The sequence below is a fragment of the Cyclopterus lumpus genome, chromosome 17 (genome assembly GCF_009769545.1).
Source record: "Cyclopterus lumpus isolate fCycLum1 chromosome 17, fCycLum1.pri, whole genome shotgun sequence".
Classification (NCBI taxonomy): Eukaryota; Metazoa; Chordata; class Actinopteri; order Perciformes; family Cyclopteridae; genus Cyclopterus; species Cyclopterus lumpus.
In genome coordinates this window covers 8,913,885-8,930,799 of record NC_046982.1, presented here as the reverse complement: position 1 = coordinate 8,930,799, position 16,915 = coordinate 8,913,885, and the positions used below count along the sequence as shown (strand labels likewise).

The window sequence follows — 16,915 nt, the reverse complement described above, 5'->3', positions numbered from 1 at the left end:
CAGCCATAACTGCAAAACACAAAAGAAAAACTTATGACGCATCACCACCGCGAACAGCACCATTCGTCACATCTGCACTGAGTATGCCGTTCAAGATGTGCCTTTGTGTTGCGAGGAAAAGCCTTGAAATGGGAAAGAAGTGGACAGCTGGAGAAAAAGGAAAGAAATGGATGCATGGATGGATGGCTCCTTAGACAGATGGATTGTTGAATAAAGAGAGTAATGTGAAAGTCGCCTCGGTTCGCCGGCTGTTTAGAAATCAATCCTCTCCTTTGTCAGAGGAGCAGGGTCACTCACATCTCACCTGGACTTGTGCTCATGCTCCTGTGGGCAACATCTTAAACAACACAACGATGTACATCATGCAGTGATGCAACTCTACAGACAATGAACGAAACGCACAGCCTGCAAGCGTTGTCCTGTTAGCCTAATTAATCACGACTTTGGTTCGCAGCCATTAGAGAGTGAGGAGAGCCCCCTCCTCTCTGAAACCTCCCAAAAAAAGGCTCCAGCGTGAACCCACATCCAGGGTTAACACAATTACCAGCATGTCCCCCTAACCATATATCCAGCATCACACCACAGGCACTGTAATTGGTGTGCTTCGAATTGCAGGGAAAAATTAGAAAAGCAGTAGAGGGAAAGAGGTGATTAATTTGCCGGGGGAGGAGGTCGATGGGGATGTAAATCACTGCATGTCAGCGCAATTTAATTTTCCAGATTCCCCGGCCTTGTCTGCCATGCCAGCCTTGCTCACTGATTGGTTAACGTCAGGTCAAAGCAGAAGAAGTCAAGGATTGAAGGGTACCATGCATAGCTTAATTACAGTGGAGGACCCTGTGGAGGACCCTGTGGACGCCCCCCACCCCCCGCACTTGTTTGCATGTTCCCCCGACTACAGTGGATGTAGGATTAGGAGGACGGGGTGAAATGAAAACATCTGCTAGGTGTTCATGAACTGTTGTCATATTAACGGACTTTGGTTATGTGATATGAATGAAACTGCTCTTTCGGTTTAGAAGGAACCAAAAATAGCATTGAAGATTGCATCGGGATGCTTATGATAATGAGGCAGTAATCAGTATGAAAGTGAAGCGCAGCCAACGCTTTGATGTGCTTGTTTTAAAATCTCTATTGGTAACAAAATATATAGAATCATCAAAAAAAAACTGAGTGTGTTACTGCCATCATAACAGTTCCCTAGGTTCAGACTTCAAACATCACCTGCTCTATTGATTCTCCAAATAATGCCCTCAAGGAGACTTTGTTTGCATTAAACAACATTAACATGCGGAATCCAGTCTTTGATCCAATCCCTACCTTTTACACACTGTTTTATTAGCAAGCTCAGCAGCGCAGACAACAGGGTGCTCCTCCTCTTTGTTGCTAAATACGACCCATTCAGCAAGGTTTATCCGGAGGGGTCAAGCTTACAAAGCAAGCTCTTCCCAGGGAGCGATTAGCTCCGAGCCACACCAATGTGAAGTCATGTCTCCTCCGGCCCGTGTAACATTTATTGCTCACCCCTGAGCTACCACCTGCCAACTGTTCACACTGTTTTGCTGTGCATGTGTGTTTTTGCATATAACCCAAGGTAATAATCACGACTACAACCCTCCAATCACGACTAAATATTCGCCACTGACTGCTCATCTCCACCGATGGAGTCGGCAGTATGAGATCCTCGTTGATCAAGAGTCAATGCCAGCAGCGGTGGGATCTCTTCTGATCCTTGCATGTGATGCTTTGTTTTGGACCTGGTTTGGGAAGGCAGAAGTGGATATGTTCACCAAACGACGCAACGCCCACCAGCCGCTATGGTTCTCCCTGGCAGAACAGGATGAACCAACCTAGGAGTGGACGCTTTTTCACGAGTTTCATGGCTGACAAAGCTGCTTTAATCAATGTCCTGTTGGAGAGAGTGAGGCAGTCTGGAAACCCCAAGTCACCACTCGATGCCGCGTTATACAGAAATGACTCAGATGATGGCAGCCCAGCCCTTGATCAGTTAAGCTCCGTCTCAGGGCACAGGGCCGTCTTCTCCAAGCTAGGCACCTGAGAGGGAGAAGCTGAGGAGGGCTGGCTTGTCACAGGTTGTGCAGACCATCAAGGTAGCAAGAATGGGATCTACCATTGCCTGTCACAAGGCATCGTGGTCAGGGTTCCAATGTCGGTGCGAGGAAAGGAGGCTAGATCCCCTGTCTGAAGCAGTTGGTGATCCAAATTATTTTGAGAACTCTTATTTTGTACCTGCGTAGCACTGACTAACAGGCTATTTACTGTGGACTTTTGATCTCGAGTTTTGCACGTGTTGAAATAACACTGAAACTCATTTTAGAATAGGCTCTTTTTATAGCATAGTATACTCATATCTATTCATAATATATACAGTGCTATGACAATGCTGTAAATTCACAGTGTATACAATAATTAATGTTCAGAGAGATGGTGTTTTTATTAAATAAAAATGACATTTCTACTCCCAGGCAAGACTGATATAATTGGTTGTGTAGAGCCACTGTGGGAGGCTGCTGACCCAAAATAAGGGGAGGACAGGTAAAATATGAGGACATGGTTCAGTGACTTGCAGCATAATGTATGGCTTTTGTAAGCATATTTATACAGTATATATATGTATATGTATAGCTTAGAACACTGGTTCTCACATTGTCTCCAGGGGGTACGTGAGATTTAAAAAAAAAATTTTTTTAAATGAGCATCCATTTAAATAAATCCTTTAAAAATGGTTATTTAATAAATATTCAATAAGAAATAAGTGTAAGTTCATAAACTGAATTGTATATATTCTATATTAAATCAGATGGCACAATGCTGCGTATTTCATATTTATTTCAATCCAAAATGCGTTGCATTGGTTAGGGGTTACTCGGCTGAAAAGAATATTTCACAATATGAAAAAAGATTGAGAACCACTGCTATAGAACCATGCTCTTTATCCTTTATTGACCAGTTTTGCTGTCATCGAAATGCACCAACACACATGATATAGTGACAGTAAAACCAGCTACTTTATGCATCAGTTTCAAAGCAGAGCCAATAGGATGATACTAGACTCATGTGCGTGGGCCTGCATACACAGATACACATCATAATCATATGCTCACACACACACACACACACACACACACACACACACACACAAACAAAACACAAACTCGGGCATGCCGCGAGTCCTAATGACCGTGTGTTTGTGAGGGTGTAAGAGTGTGTTTTGAATTAGGAAGAGGAGAGGCAGAAGATGAACTAACGATGGCTGCTAATAATTACAGATCTGTAGTGTGGAGGAGTTAATGAGGAGCCAAAGCCTCCCATGATGCCCGAGTAATAATGAATGAGGAGGGAGAGCGAGAAGGGAGGGAGAGAGAGGGGGTGGTAGCTGTCAATTTGAGAGGCCGCAATGCCCTTTGGTTTCTCCGCACTGTGGGCATGTCAACGAGAGAGGAGCCTTCCCAGAGGAGGCTTGTCTCCACACTAATGAAGATGTGACAGACCTCTGGTCCGTGACTTGCAGAGTGTAGGGAAGAGGAGGAAGGATGATGAGGAAGACAGACAGCTAATATAAAATAAAAGGCACTGAAAAGGTGAAAGGTTGCCGAGACCTTCAAAAAGAACGAGACAGCGTCATAGAAGCAACAATGATTATTGCACTGAAAGGTGATGTTTTTAGAATGTATCCATTGTTGTAAATGTCAATAACACATTGACTGGACAGTTAAAAGATATTATTACATGCAGATAAAAACTAGATTTGTAAAAAAGAAAATATTGCCCATGACCCCTTGAAAAAAAGTTGAACCCTGCAAGTACTCACTAGAGAGCTGGTGTAGCTGGGATCAGAGGTGTCATCCTGTAGGTAGCGTGACAGGCCAAAGTCAGACACTTTACACACCAGGTTGCTGTTGACCAGAATGTTCCGTGCAGCCAGGTCACGGTGGACGTAGTTCATTTCTGAGAGATATTTCATCCCAGCTGAGATCCCACGCATCATTCCCACTAACTGGATCACCGTGAACTGACCATCATTTTGCTAGAGGACAGAGACAATTACAAGCGGTTATATATCGGTAATGTATATATTAACTTTGTCACATTTAATATACATGAGAATAGCTGGAGGATAGGCAGATGTCTGCACATGTTGATATTACTGCTTTTTAATGATAATGAACTAATTATGTTGATTCTTCACTGAATCATAGATACTATGTTGCCAACAATTCAATGCTTGACTGCTGTTATTTCAACAGATTTTCTATTAGAAAATATCAGTGCAAAATAAATTACGTGTTTGTTTTCTGATGTTTTAGACAGACAACATGTCGCCTTGATGTCTTCAGAAAGGCTGCCCAGTCGGACTCGCCACCCTAATGATAAAGATCTTGCTGTATGTGATTATTACCAAAGCCAGAGGGTGTATGCTCACACAGTGGCAATGGGAACTGGCATGTACATAAGAAACAAGAAGGCTAATCCAAGTTTAAGTAATAACGATCGCCTGCTTAACGTTAGCTTTTTCTTTTCCCTGCCCCTCGTTTTTAATAATTTGCTGTTGACACTTTGCTATGACAAAATTGACATCCTAAGATCTGTTTTGCCTTTCAAATCATCCAAGTATCCAGAGGAAAGGTAGACTTGCATGCAGGCATCTGTCTCTTCAGCACCCGTGCAGGGTGCCCCTACCCCTGTGTGAATGCTCTGAAGAGCAAGCTTTGAACCCCGAAACACAGTAACAAATAAGAGGGTAAGGGAGATCGATGGAAACACAAGTCGGATGTGGCGGTTAGCAAAGCCAACTTCAAAGAGCCCCTTTAAACCCACCCTAGATCAAAGTGGAAAAGAACACCAATCCATGAGATTGAAGGAGAGAAAAAGCAAGTTGAATATTGATTAAGCTGTATGTCTGCTCAATCTTGACTATAAAAAAAGAGTGAAGAGTCCATTAAAAGCTTCACGCATTAATAGAGAAATTAAGGGCTGATAGAGCTAACTAATGGAAATGTTCAATTTAAGAATGATTGAAATCATGTTCATTGTCATAAAACATATTCTCTGTTGGCACAAGATGGGTTTAGCAGGCTCAATCTAATTTGTATTAGAAGGGATTCTTAGCATGGACTCCTTTTCTGTGACTCTTTAACAATTAATTTCCAATTAGTTTCTCATTTCCATAATGGAGGTTTCTATTCAACTCGTGAAAATTGGCTTTTGCATATAAATGTTTGCAACTGTGTATGACATCGTACATTCATGAGTTCACAAAAATGACTCACCCTGAGGAATGAGTCAAGGGCACCATTCTCCATAAACTCTGTGACGATCATGACTGGACGGCTCTTTGTGACCACACCCTCCAGACGGATTATGTTTGGGTGATCAAACTGGCCCATGATTGACGCCTCAGACAGGAAGTCGCGCCTCTGTTTGTCCACGTAGCCCGCCTTCAGGGTCTTGATAGCTACGTAGATCTCCCGCTTACCAGGCAGCTTCAAGCGGCCCTTGTACACCTCCCCAAATTCACCTAAACGGGAAATGCACAGTGGTTGCTCTGTCAAAAAATAGAACCGATTTACCTTTGTCTGATGAAAAAGTGATCACACAAAAGATTAGATTAGAGTTGATGATATCTAAATCTATTCATTTATCAATCTTATGTACATCTCAAGTCTCTTGGCAGATATTATAGATCTTCATTTATCCAGCATGTTGTCTGTTGTCCAATACTCCTCTAGTGTTGCTCCTTCATGATATTCCAAACAGTGGGTCTCCTCTGACTCCCACTATGTATTTATTCTAAAAGCCAGCCAAGTGTCTTTGTATTCCCCAATAAAAGAATAACAGGCAAGCACTGTCTGGTAAATATCTGGCATCTGTTTGATTAATTATAACCACCTTAGTGTCCTGCAGAGACACCACACAGTGAAATCAACAAAAACGGAAATCTTTAATTAGTTAGTCCCCTTGCATCCTTACCCCTATCCTATCTCTGTCACTTCCTCACACCTAGCTTGCTGAGTAGGCCGTTCCACAGGATCTATTCCAGGCCCAGTCTCATTATGAACCACAACATATTGTATCAACATGCCCTTCCTGTTGTAAAAAAATGTCCGTAGGAAAAAGACATGTTGGAGACACATGGACATATAAAGGTTGTTGTTTTAGCCTCCAGATGTTCAGAATTTACTTCAAAGCAATCAGCCCCTAATAAGCAGCGCATCAATTTTAACAAAGAATAAGAAAATTACAGAGACAAATATCTCCACCTATTTTACATGTAAGGTTAATAATGAAAGGGGCAAGCCAGAACATGTAAGAGACTAACACTTATATGCTCCAAAAACAGAGAAGCACGGGGAATAAATAAAATGCCAGGCTTGAGTTATTTCTAATGCCATTACGTCCCAAGGTAGCTGGCCTATATGCTGCGAGTGCTCTTGACACAGGCCCTTGACATGTTCCCATCTGATGTGGCAGCCAAAAGGGCTGTGCTTTACGACCTTCAACAGATGCAGCCTAAACAAGCACACAGACGTTGACACGCAAACACACATGACAATATAGCAATCCACATTCCCAGATAAAAGTGTGTACACCGATTGTTCCATAGCATTCTCCATACCTGCACCGATGACTTCCTCAATCTTGACGGTGGAGACGTCAATCTCTTTGGCGAATTCTCGCACAGCTTCGTTGGGGTCTTCGTAGGTAAAGGGATCGATGTAGATCTTCATCCCCGGGGAGCCTGAGAAGTGGGTCGGGCAGCCCAGTGGGGAGGGGCAGTTAGACATGTCGGCTCGCAAAGAGAGTTCTAGAACAACCAAAATCCTCAATGAGCTTTCCAGAAGAAGACATTGTTCTTTTTTTCTTAGGCTAATGTCTAGTGTTAACAACTGATGAATGCAATTGCCTTTTAAGTTGTAACCTAAATCACAGGGTGACACAGCATTACCTACAATCACTACAAGCTCTTTAACAGTTGTAAATGATGATAACTCCATTTGCCCTATTGTCCTCCATAGAGACAGACTCAGTTATGAGTAGAAAACACAATAAAATGGTGGTTTGATGATTCAGTACTTGGAATGGCGAAACACACCGGGAAAGAGACAGAAAGATGAAGGGATGGGGGTATATAGAAAATGTAAATGTGGACAGATGATTTTACCCTTATCCCTGAGACTAGCAGTCTCTGCTCTTTGATAGTGCTAGAACCAATTCCCTCACAGCCTTTCCCTGTGGGAGCTTATAAAGAGATAAAACCACTGCGCTATCAACTAGCTCTTTATGCTGTTTTGCAATAGGTGACGCAGTTCACAGACTGGAGACATCTGCAGGAGAGATTGTCAGTGTTGACAGGCCGGGTGGGGAGGAGTGGCGAAAAAACACTTGTAAACAAATTCAATACACGCGAGCAAGCAGACGTCAAATCATCATTTCTGCAGTGACACCCAAGGGCAGCCCTCTTTCTCAAAGCTGTTTAGTGAAAACGCTGACAGCCATGATTGGAATAAACCCATCTCCATCAAGTCAATTTGTGCCTGCTTATTTGCATAAGACACATAGAGAGTGGGAGGGGTCTCAGGAGACAGGAGGAGTCTAAGGTCTGGTTTTGGAGGGATCAAGGTGCCTCACCTCGGTCTTGACTAGAAGTTGAGTCTAGTTAGCGCACTAATTGCCTTGAACCCTGTCTGTGTGAATGTAATTGCTCATTAGAGATTCCATACAGATTGGATTTGAGTTAATCCATCAGAGGGTTTACAGCTTTGCATTCCATAAAGTCGTTCTGTCGACAAGTGTCGCCAAGCTGCTCACACAGCACCATTGGGTGTAACTCTAAATCTCAGCAGGGAGCCATACAACTAAAAAAGAAATAAGAATACATGCGCTCGAAATGTCATGCACACACGTCCTCATACGCACACCCATTACTTTCTAATGCACAGCCCACGTTCATATATCATTTAAAATGCAAACAGTTTATCTCTCTCCCTCCCTCTGGTACAGCCCTGGCTAACTGGACTCATATTTTTCTGGGCATCACAAAAAAAAATAGATTCCTGCTTTAATATTTCATAGTTTCTTCATTTGAGTCCATGAAGCAAATGTGTCCAAACGTCACTTCTATTTTTACCCAACATATAAAAACAGCAAGCCTGTCGGGAGAGAATGCATGACTGCTGCAATGACTCATGGGCATATATACAGTAAATACATAACACATACCATAACCGTATACTTTTTTCAATTACATGGCCGCATAAATGAGACAAACGGACAAACGCATACATTTAATGAATTTGGATTATAAATCCAAACAAAATCCCGAGGCTATGACACAACAGTTAAGGGTATTTAGTTAATTCTGAATTACAGTTTACTGCACTGCACTTAACCATGTTATTTTCACCAATGTCCAGCATTTACCCAGTTATTAGTCTGCCTGGCTCGTTAACTGAATGGCCCTAATGTATCCACAAATCAACCTTAAGGCAGTTATGCTAACATTATTCTATTACTGGCAATGGGTACAATCAAATTACTGCTCCTACTACACATAATGTTCTTATTGCCTAAAGACACTAAGTGAAAAAGTAGCTTCAATAATGCTCATCTTTTTAAGTTAAATTATTTCATCTTTGACCAGAGAAAATATCTTCTCACTCCTTCTCCCTGACAATATTTGTACTTTAGCAAATTTAGTATAGTAATTATATGTGATTATCCACTTAAAGAAATAACATGCACTATTGCAGAACACTGTACACCTGTAGTTTAAACCGTTCCATTCCACGTTGGTGCTAGATGCACACTAATCTATGTTGTGGCTTTGTGAGTATAATGAGTTGAGTTTATTTTTGAAACACAAACTAATTATCCATCGTTTGATGTCAGTAAACCACTCGTCAGACACTGCAGCTTATTATTAGCATGGAAATCACAGAGGGGATCTAAAAACAAACACGTTTGTTCAGATGCCACTTTGAGTTTTATCAGGAATGTGGTTTGACCTGTAATACTGAAGGGTGGTGACAAATGTCACAGTATGATGCTCACCAATTCTGTTGATGCCGTAGCCCACTCACTGAATCCATATATACAAATGCAGTATGCTGCTGCAAGAAAAACGGAGCGACTAAAGTACCAACGCATTTGGCATCGAACAACTAGATTTGTTAAATGGGCTTCCAAATCCCATTCTGAGTCAGTGTTAGCACAAGATGCTGAAGCACAAACAACAGCTGAAGCTACAAAGCGACCAACCGGGTTCGAACATGCGGCGCCAAGAAACATATCTGTGTCAATTAGCTGGTGTTGACACCTTGTTTACGGAAAGAGTACAAAATGTATATGCTCTACTATGTTGAGATGAACACGGATGTTACTGTGTGCTATTAAAACTAACCAGACATCCTAAAACCCACATAAGCAGCACTTGCTTCACGTGTGGGAATGCTGTGTGTGTGTGCGCCCATGCTTGTGTTCCAATCGGCTTGTCATGACATCCCATCCAGTGTTTGGTGTAATGTCCGAGGTCTCATTTTCATAACCGTGACCGCACAGAACGTGTGCCCTGCTGAATGTACAGTATGAGCACCATCCCACCTGACGCCTGTCACACTAGGTGGGCTAGCGATGAGGAGATATCATGTAAGGTGCGTGGTGGCCACAGCTGGAACAGTAGGCAGCTGGGGGGGTGAAAGCCGGCAACACATTCTTCGGAGATTCGCCATAAACAATTGGCTGAGCGGCGCTATTTAATTGTTGTGTTGAATATTGTAATTACAAAACTGCCAGTCAAATCTTGAGAGAATAGAAGACAATAATGCATCACGGGGTGGGGGATTACTTCATGAGTGTTGGCGGTGTGAAGGTTGAAAGAATAAACCTATGAATAGGATCCCTTATCAGCTTCTTTTTATGATTAGGGCTGCAAGCGTCTATGATCTTTTGTTTATTTTCACCACTCATGTTAATTGCATTTGGTTACCCCGAAGAAAGCGTGTGACAAAACTGACTCCTCTGCCCAGGTTTAATGAGCCCCCGGATGCCACTGCTGTAGCTTTTGACACAAAGTCACCGCGCTGAAACGCTTTGCTGCGTCAGACTCAACAAAACTCTATCCCCTCGAGTGAGCCCCTTTTCAGACTGCTAGGTCGGCAGTACACAGGGCTTTCATTTGAGGTACAAATCTCACACACACAGTGAGTGAGTGAGTGTGCGTGTGAAAGGTCATATGTGTGTGTCCCTCCAGGCTCCTTCTCCTCATCAGTCGGTCCCCGGGGTGGGGGTGGGGTGGAGGGGGTGAGGGGCGTGAAACATGACTCAATCACAGCTATTGTAGAGCCCTGAGAGATGAGTGTCAGTCAGTGTCGTTGTGCAAAGGAAGGGAAATGCCTTTAAATCCACGGATGCACAGAGGTTATTTCTCTTTTAGCATACTTCCTTTTCATTCATGTTTGATATAAGAATAAATGCTTTACCTACATGTCCTATATAATACGTGATATGACAGAAGCAGAGGACTGGACAAAGGGGAAAATGGAGGTGTGGCAAATATCAATGAAATATAGGAAGATGATCACAAAAGAGAATATATCGACCAATGTAGCACAATCTTACATTTTTGGGTTTCGAAAGCTTTTAAGTAGATCTGCATCAAAATACACATAGTAAGAGACAATCCTACGAATTGCCTGATAGCACCTAAAATTATTTGAGAACACCTACAACCACTTGCTTGTCGGGCTTTCCATGTTATTATGATGGACTCACCTCTTCCTGTGCTGTAATGTTGCAACTTGTCACTGTACACCGCCTCCTTGGTGTATGCCCTTTTCCTGAGGGACCAATGAATATGGAGAGAAGAGAGAGAGAGAGACGACAGGATGAAAGGAAGTGTAAATGAGGCCTTATTTCTCTTCATGTTTTGCTGTATGGCCTGAAAACGACGCGGCTGAAATTGAATCAGTTGCAAAGGGTTAGCAATGCCAAATGAAGTTTATGAAAATGAGCTGATTTTTAATTAGACCTCGATAGGATCTCTCTGCTTTTCAACGGTCTCTTCTGCCTCAGCATCAAAAGAGCCTGGCCCATTTGATGAACACTTTACTCGCTCAAAGTTGCACACAGCACTGCAGAACATTTGACTTTCATATATTTAAAGCTGAGCAAGAATGTGACAATGTGACAAACTGCTGCAAAATTTGCTCGACTTTAGTAAACTTAACAGGGAAAAGTGAGAGCTGTAAGGTTCTCTGTAAAAAGGAATATTCCATTTCAAACATGTCAACTTTGTTTCCTTTTCTGTCGAATTGATTGCTATTATGAAATGCTCTATTAGTTTATGGAGGCAGCTCACATACTGAGTTTGTCCAGGAGATGTGGCTATATTGCTAGTTCACTGCCTCAAAACATACTGCACTCGATTAGTTTTAGTATCAAAGAAAGCCAATATTTTTTAAGATACATTTGATATATTTTTGGATCACTGTATATCACTGAGTTTTACTATGAGAGAATGTATTGTATTTCGAAATAGTAATATATGGTTAGATTCGACTTAAAATTAACGTGATGGGAAATCATGCAGTTTTGCCATCTGTCCCTGTGTATTGCAAAGCATGGTGTTCATATTTCTATGTCCACCCTCTATATATGCTTCAGGTCCCCAGGAAGCTACATGCTGTCATTACAAAAGCAAAAGAAGGCTGCTCTTTTAGGGAGAAACAAAAAGTGAAATTGCATTTTTATAAGTGTATTGGTCAGGGACAGATGTCGCAATGAAGTCTTGCAGCAGTTTATGCATGTACTGCAAGAGACCCCAATGGGGAAATGTGGTTACCTGCTGCACACGATGGAGATAGCAACAAGGGAAACAATGAAGACCACTCCTGCTGCCGCTGAACCCGCAATCAGAGGAAGCTGCTCCCTCAGCTCAGACTTGAAGTCATCTGTGTGACACAAAGAAAAAAGGCAGACGGACAGACATGGCGTAGGGCTTAGGTAGAGCTTCAGCAACATGACTGTGTTTATTTAGAGGTGTGTATGGGAGGTAAAAGGAGAGGCAGAGAGAAGAAGAGGCAGAATGGTTAGACTGGGTGTACAGATGGATAGAGAAAACATATAGATCTCTCGGCTGAGCCCGTGCTGACTGAAACCCGGTGAGCTTTAGAAAGACTGACTGACAGGTTGCGTTTGATAAACCAGGAGAGAGAGACACAGAGTGACAGAGAAGCATAAAACTGAAGGTGAGTATAAAGCGAGGACGGCCTCTCAGCCTCCTCAGGTGCGATACCTGTCAGAGACGAGCAGACAAGAAAGTGCACCTTGGAATGTTGTTTCTCAGGCGCTGAAAAGGAAGTCATCTACTGCCAATCACACACAGAGCCCAAACATGTGTTATGTTCATAGCCGAGGCAGGCTGGTGGTAGTTCAGAGGACAGCTTAAATGCCTGCCGAAAAAAAAACTCTACACAGCAGAATCTCCAGTTATCTTTTTGTGTGCCTGTCTTCCCGTGACTTTAGCACTGGCAAACCCTGTAGTTAAAGCGGTGTGGGATTTAGCATGCTGCAGGCAAATCAGCAGCTTCTATATCCAATCCCCCGTGTAGAATGGGTCTATTGGATTAAAGTGATAAAGGGAGAACTAATGCATTATCGGAGCAGTGTGAGAGCTGGGATATATAAAGAAACTCAATGTGACAGGAATTGCTCACTCTTATAACTTGCACATTTATTTAAGTACCTTTCAAGCAAACAGTGTGTAGGATGTTCCGGCTTCTCAGGTTTTCAAGCAGTCTTCCTGTTCTCTTTAGATGCACATTAGGCTTAAGAGGTCTCGATAAATCTCCCCTTCACCCATATCATATGGGAATGGTGATTGATGATTTTCCCTGAGAGCCAGAAATATATACAGTGTATATACACTGTATATGACATATATGCCTGTCTGACAGCTACATATTCCAGTGGAAAATAGGCTACTATTACAATCAGTTAGTTAGCAGGGCCTCATATTATTAGAGAACCGGAGAATTGGGACATCAGTAACCCTACTGATGGAGCAATGATTTATTTTTCATCACACCTGTGAATCAAGTCTTCCCTGCTTCCCTGTGAGTATGCGTGTTTGTGTCAATGGGTGGCAAAAAGATGCCGTTTGGAAGCATATGAAAACGTGCCGAAGGATAGACAAAGGGAATTATACATTTTGAGAAAAGGCATGGAGGGAGGGCGACGTGTTGTGGTGGTGTCTTCGCGATACGATGAAGCGGCTTGACAGGGGATGGGGGAAACCGGCAGAGGGGCAGGAGGTGGAACCGTGGGTGTGATAGTCAGCAGTTCTCTAGCATCTGCTGCTAATTGCCTTTGACGAATGTCGTGCTATGGCAGCGAGCCAACGGATGAACTGTAAACAGTGTTTGTGGGAGCAGGGTGCGGCGCGTGTGCACCTTCGTGTGGATCTGTTTGAGAGAAAGATTGTTTGTTGGCGAGGGTGATGCAAAGGAGGCTGTGGCTGAGCCACCACATCTGCTCTGTGCTGGTAAATAGCCACAATGATCACCTTCATCATCATTAATACCCTTCCCATCTCCCCCTCCCTCAAGATCATCACCCTCGTATTCATCGTGAACATCTCCATTAATGCAACACAATGTGAACATGTCTTTCCTGTTTTTGATGCTATGAAGCTGTGGCCATTCGCGCATGGTAGTCAAGTAGTCAACTTTGGCAAATCTTCTGAATTATCCAGGGAAATGTTCAATCCATCCGCAACGAATCATGCTTTGGTAATTTTAGCACCGATATTACTGGCCGGCAGCTCTATGAAAAAGCACGACATGAAGGAGTGATATACAACACCACTACCATCAACCCAGCGCACAAACCTCCTTGCACTTACGGTAATAAACTTAGCTCCACAACCTTGCCAGTGTAGCAGGTGTTGCAGCTCGTCTTCATCCCCTTCCCTCTCCAACAATCGAGCCCCCCCCCCCATGGCAACAAAATTAATCTCATCAAGTACTAATCACAGCTATGCATTCTGGGACGGCTCTACAGCAACAGAAGGGCCGGGTGAAGAACCAATTAGCGAAGCATTTTGGATCAAGCACAGTTAGAAGCACAAACAAAAGACACTCAGAGTTTTACATATTCAAAGAACCCCAAACGCACATTCAAACCCTGAAATTATTTCCGCCGTGGAAATAAAAGTGCAATCCAACATCACAGTTCCCCTCCATCTCACCTATTATTAATAATAATGCAACAACCAATACAAAGAGTGACACGAGTGGGAGAAAGAGTTAGTGTGTGTGTGTGTGTGTGTGTGTGTGTGACCACAGAGACAGAGAAGGAGAGAGCTGTTTCTCCTGGCTCGACAATCCTTACCATCTGTGAGGGTTTGGAAGCACATCTTGCTGCTGTATTTGCCAAAGCCAGCCACTGTCCTTGCCCGCACCTGCACCACGTAGACTGTACCCGGCCTGAGGCCCTCCACGCGTGCAGTGTTAGTTTGGCTTCGCAAGATGGTGGAATTGATCTCAGCATGGTCCTAAAAGGAGCAACAAACACACGGGGATCAGGTTAGGGATGACTTACAGAGAAGATGTCAGCCGGAAGCTGTTTAACAGCACAGTTAAGAAAACACTGGTAAAACCAGATGCAATATTAGCTGGAGTTTGACAGTGAGACAACAGACTCATCAAGTGGAGTATGTTCAGGAAATAGTATGGAAGTGGACCACATTTGTAGGGAATCCTGTTTAGGTTGTATATTGTAGTATTTAAGATAAATAGGAGATGTAGTCAACTTGTTGGTAAACAACATGGACACAGAGGATGGATGCAAATAGCAGATATTAGAGCAGATATATGTTTTTTAAAAAGAGAGAGTAATGAGCTCTCGTTGTTTGTTTTTATCTTTCTGTTTTTAATAAGCCTTTGGTCAGTATGAACTTCAAATACACCACACTGCAGAACATATTCACACATTAAAATACACAAAAGCCCAACATCCACACACGCACACTGTAAGTCCAATTCATACAGTAATACACCTACCAAATATGGTAATTAAAGGTAATTATTCCTGGCAAATTACAAAAAGCAATAGCTACCTCTGAATAGTAATAGAATAGCATAACATATTTGTCCTGACGTGCAGTTTGATTATAGCAAGAACACAACATTACATTAGCTTGTTTTGTTGAAAGAAGTAAGCTGCTTTTTAAAATATGATCGCAAGCCAGTTCCACCTATACGAAACATGTTGTTTTCCATGAAAAATGCTCGTCGCAAATTGCTGTTGATCTTAATATTCTATCAAGGTATGTGCCCTTTTCAGATGCTCTGTTTTGCATTTGAATACCTATAAGTTGTATTTCCACATGCATGTACGTATGCATACATATAGCCAACCATTATGTAAATGACCATGGAACCTGATCTCCAGATCCAGTGTCTCAGTCTCTCTCCTATGGCTCAAGAGTCTGCTGCAGTTGTAGTTTGAGGCTTGCTGGAGGTATCTGATATGGGGGATCAGTAATTAGGCCTGTCACCTTCCCATAACCCATGGTGAATATATGACAGCCAGAAAAATAAGACTGCACCTACACTCCACCCACCACTGCAGGCTGCTGATAGCGAGATGCAGACATACTGTAGAGAGGGAGGGGGTCAGCTGAAGGGGAGGGGGCACAAATCACCCGCGTCAGTGAAACAGTGTAAACTGTAGAGACTGTTTTCTTAAAGCTTGGTAAACACACTAGTGTATGCTGGGCTACATCTTATAACACATGTATGACTATGAATAGCAAATCTCAGTTGACAACAGTGTGGAGTTGAAAAGATAGATATGCAACGGGGAAGCAAAGAGGGGGGAGTTTGGGGGGGGTGTAGGAGGACGAAGATGATGGCAGGAAGCGATAAGAAACGCCAGGCAGAAGCAACCCACATCGAAATCATTATCCAATCTGATTGGTGTAATTGAATCATTCCGGTTGCTCCATCACTGAGCAGACGGAGCAAACCCACGTAATGATTTGTGCTATCACATTAGCTCTTATTGGACACTCTGGGCTCGATGAAGACAAATGTTTGGGCTCGGAATGGGAGAGCATCGCACCAACAGGCTCTGAGAGGAAAGCGATGTTTACAAATGCAACGACGGATGTAACTGGGTTAGAGAGTTTAATCATCTCACAGACCTTTTGTCCATTAGATCACACAATACATTGTGTCTCCTATGTGCAGCATACAAATACTCAAAAATTATGAAACTTGAATTTAAAGAGGCAGCTTGTTCGTTTGAAAGAGCTGCAGGAGACGTGGAGCCCCATGAGAGACTGGAGCCATAGTCACCTATTCATCTGGATGAGTGGACCACTTGGAGTCATGAATTGCCTATTGCTGCTATCAGTCTTCCTGCATTTCTCAGGACCACACCCCCATCTGTTGAGTTTGAATGGAAAAGAGGTGAGCAGACAGATGGCAATCCGCCAATGGGGGAGAATCCCTTGAGGGGAGCACCAGCTAGGAATGGCCATTTCATCCTGCCTGTCAAATAGGTATTATGAGACACACACAGATACACACCTACATCTGCCACCTAAAAAACGAGGTGGCATTTGGCACTCCAGCAGGTTAGGGGATAGCCAATAAAAGGCCATGCCAGGAGGGACTTCCAGCCACGAGAGGTCCTCTCCTGCTGCCAGTCAAATGGGGATTATGAGGACCACACCCTAACTTGCTAAATAAAGACAGTTTCAGTTGGGAAGGCAGATGGCAGAGCAGCCAGGGGTGACAGGCAGGAATTTGGTCTCTGCAGCACTCGGTAAAATCACGGAGACAAACTTAGCCAGAATGCTCTTCCTAGCCCAGATTGTTTATTGGCAAGA

At 43.1% G+C, this 16,915-nt stretch overlaps 1 protein-coding gene across 1 annotated transcript in view; it reads right to left on the bottom strand.

Moving 5' to 3' along the window:
- The window catches only part of LOC117746320 (ephrin type-B receptor 1-B), a gene marked incomplete at its 5' end in the record, with an annotated part of 95,395 nt that overhangs the window by 15,108 nt on the left and 63,372 nt on the right, over nucleotides 1-16,915 (bottom strand). Inside the window, 6 exons of the mRNA XM_034555377.1 lie at nucleotides 3,833-4,048; nucleotides 5,292-5,539; nucleotides 6,638-6,826; nucleotides 10,792-10,856; nucleotides 11,861-11,969; nucleotides 14,410-14,572. Coding sequence (XP_034411268.1) covers nucleotides 3,833-4,048; nucleotides 5,292-5,539; nucleotides 6,638-6,826; nucleotides 10,792-10,856; nucleotides 11,861-11,969; nucleotides 14,410-14,572 — 990 coding nt within the window. The remainder of the gene's footprint in view (nucleotides 1-3,832; nucleotides 4,049-5,291; nucleotides 5,540-6,637; nucleotides 6,827-10,791; nucleotides 10,857-11,860; nucleotides 11,970-14,409; nucleotides 14,573-16,915) is intronic.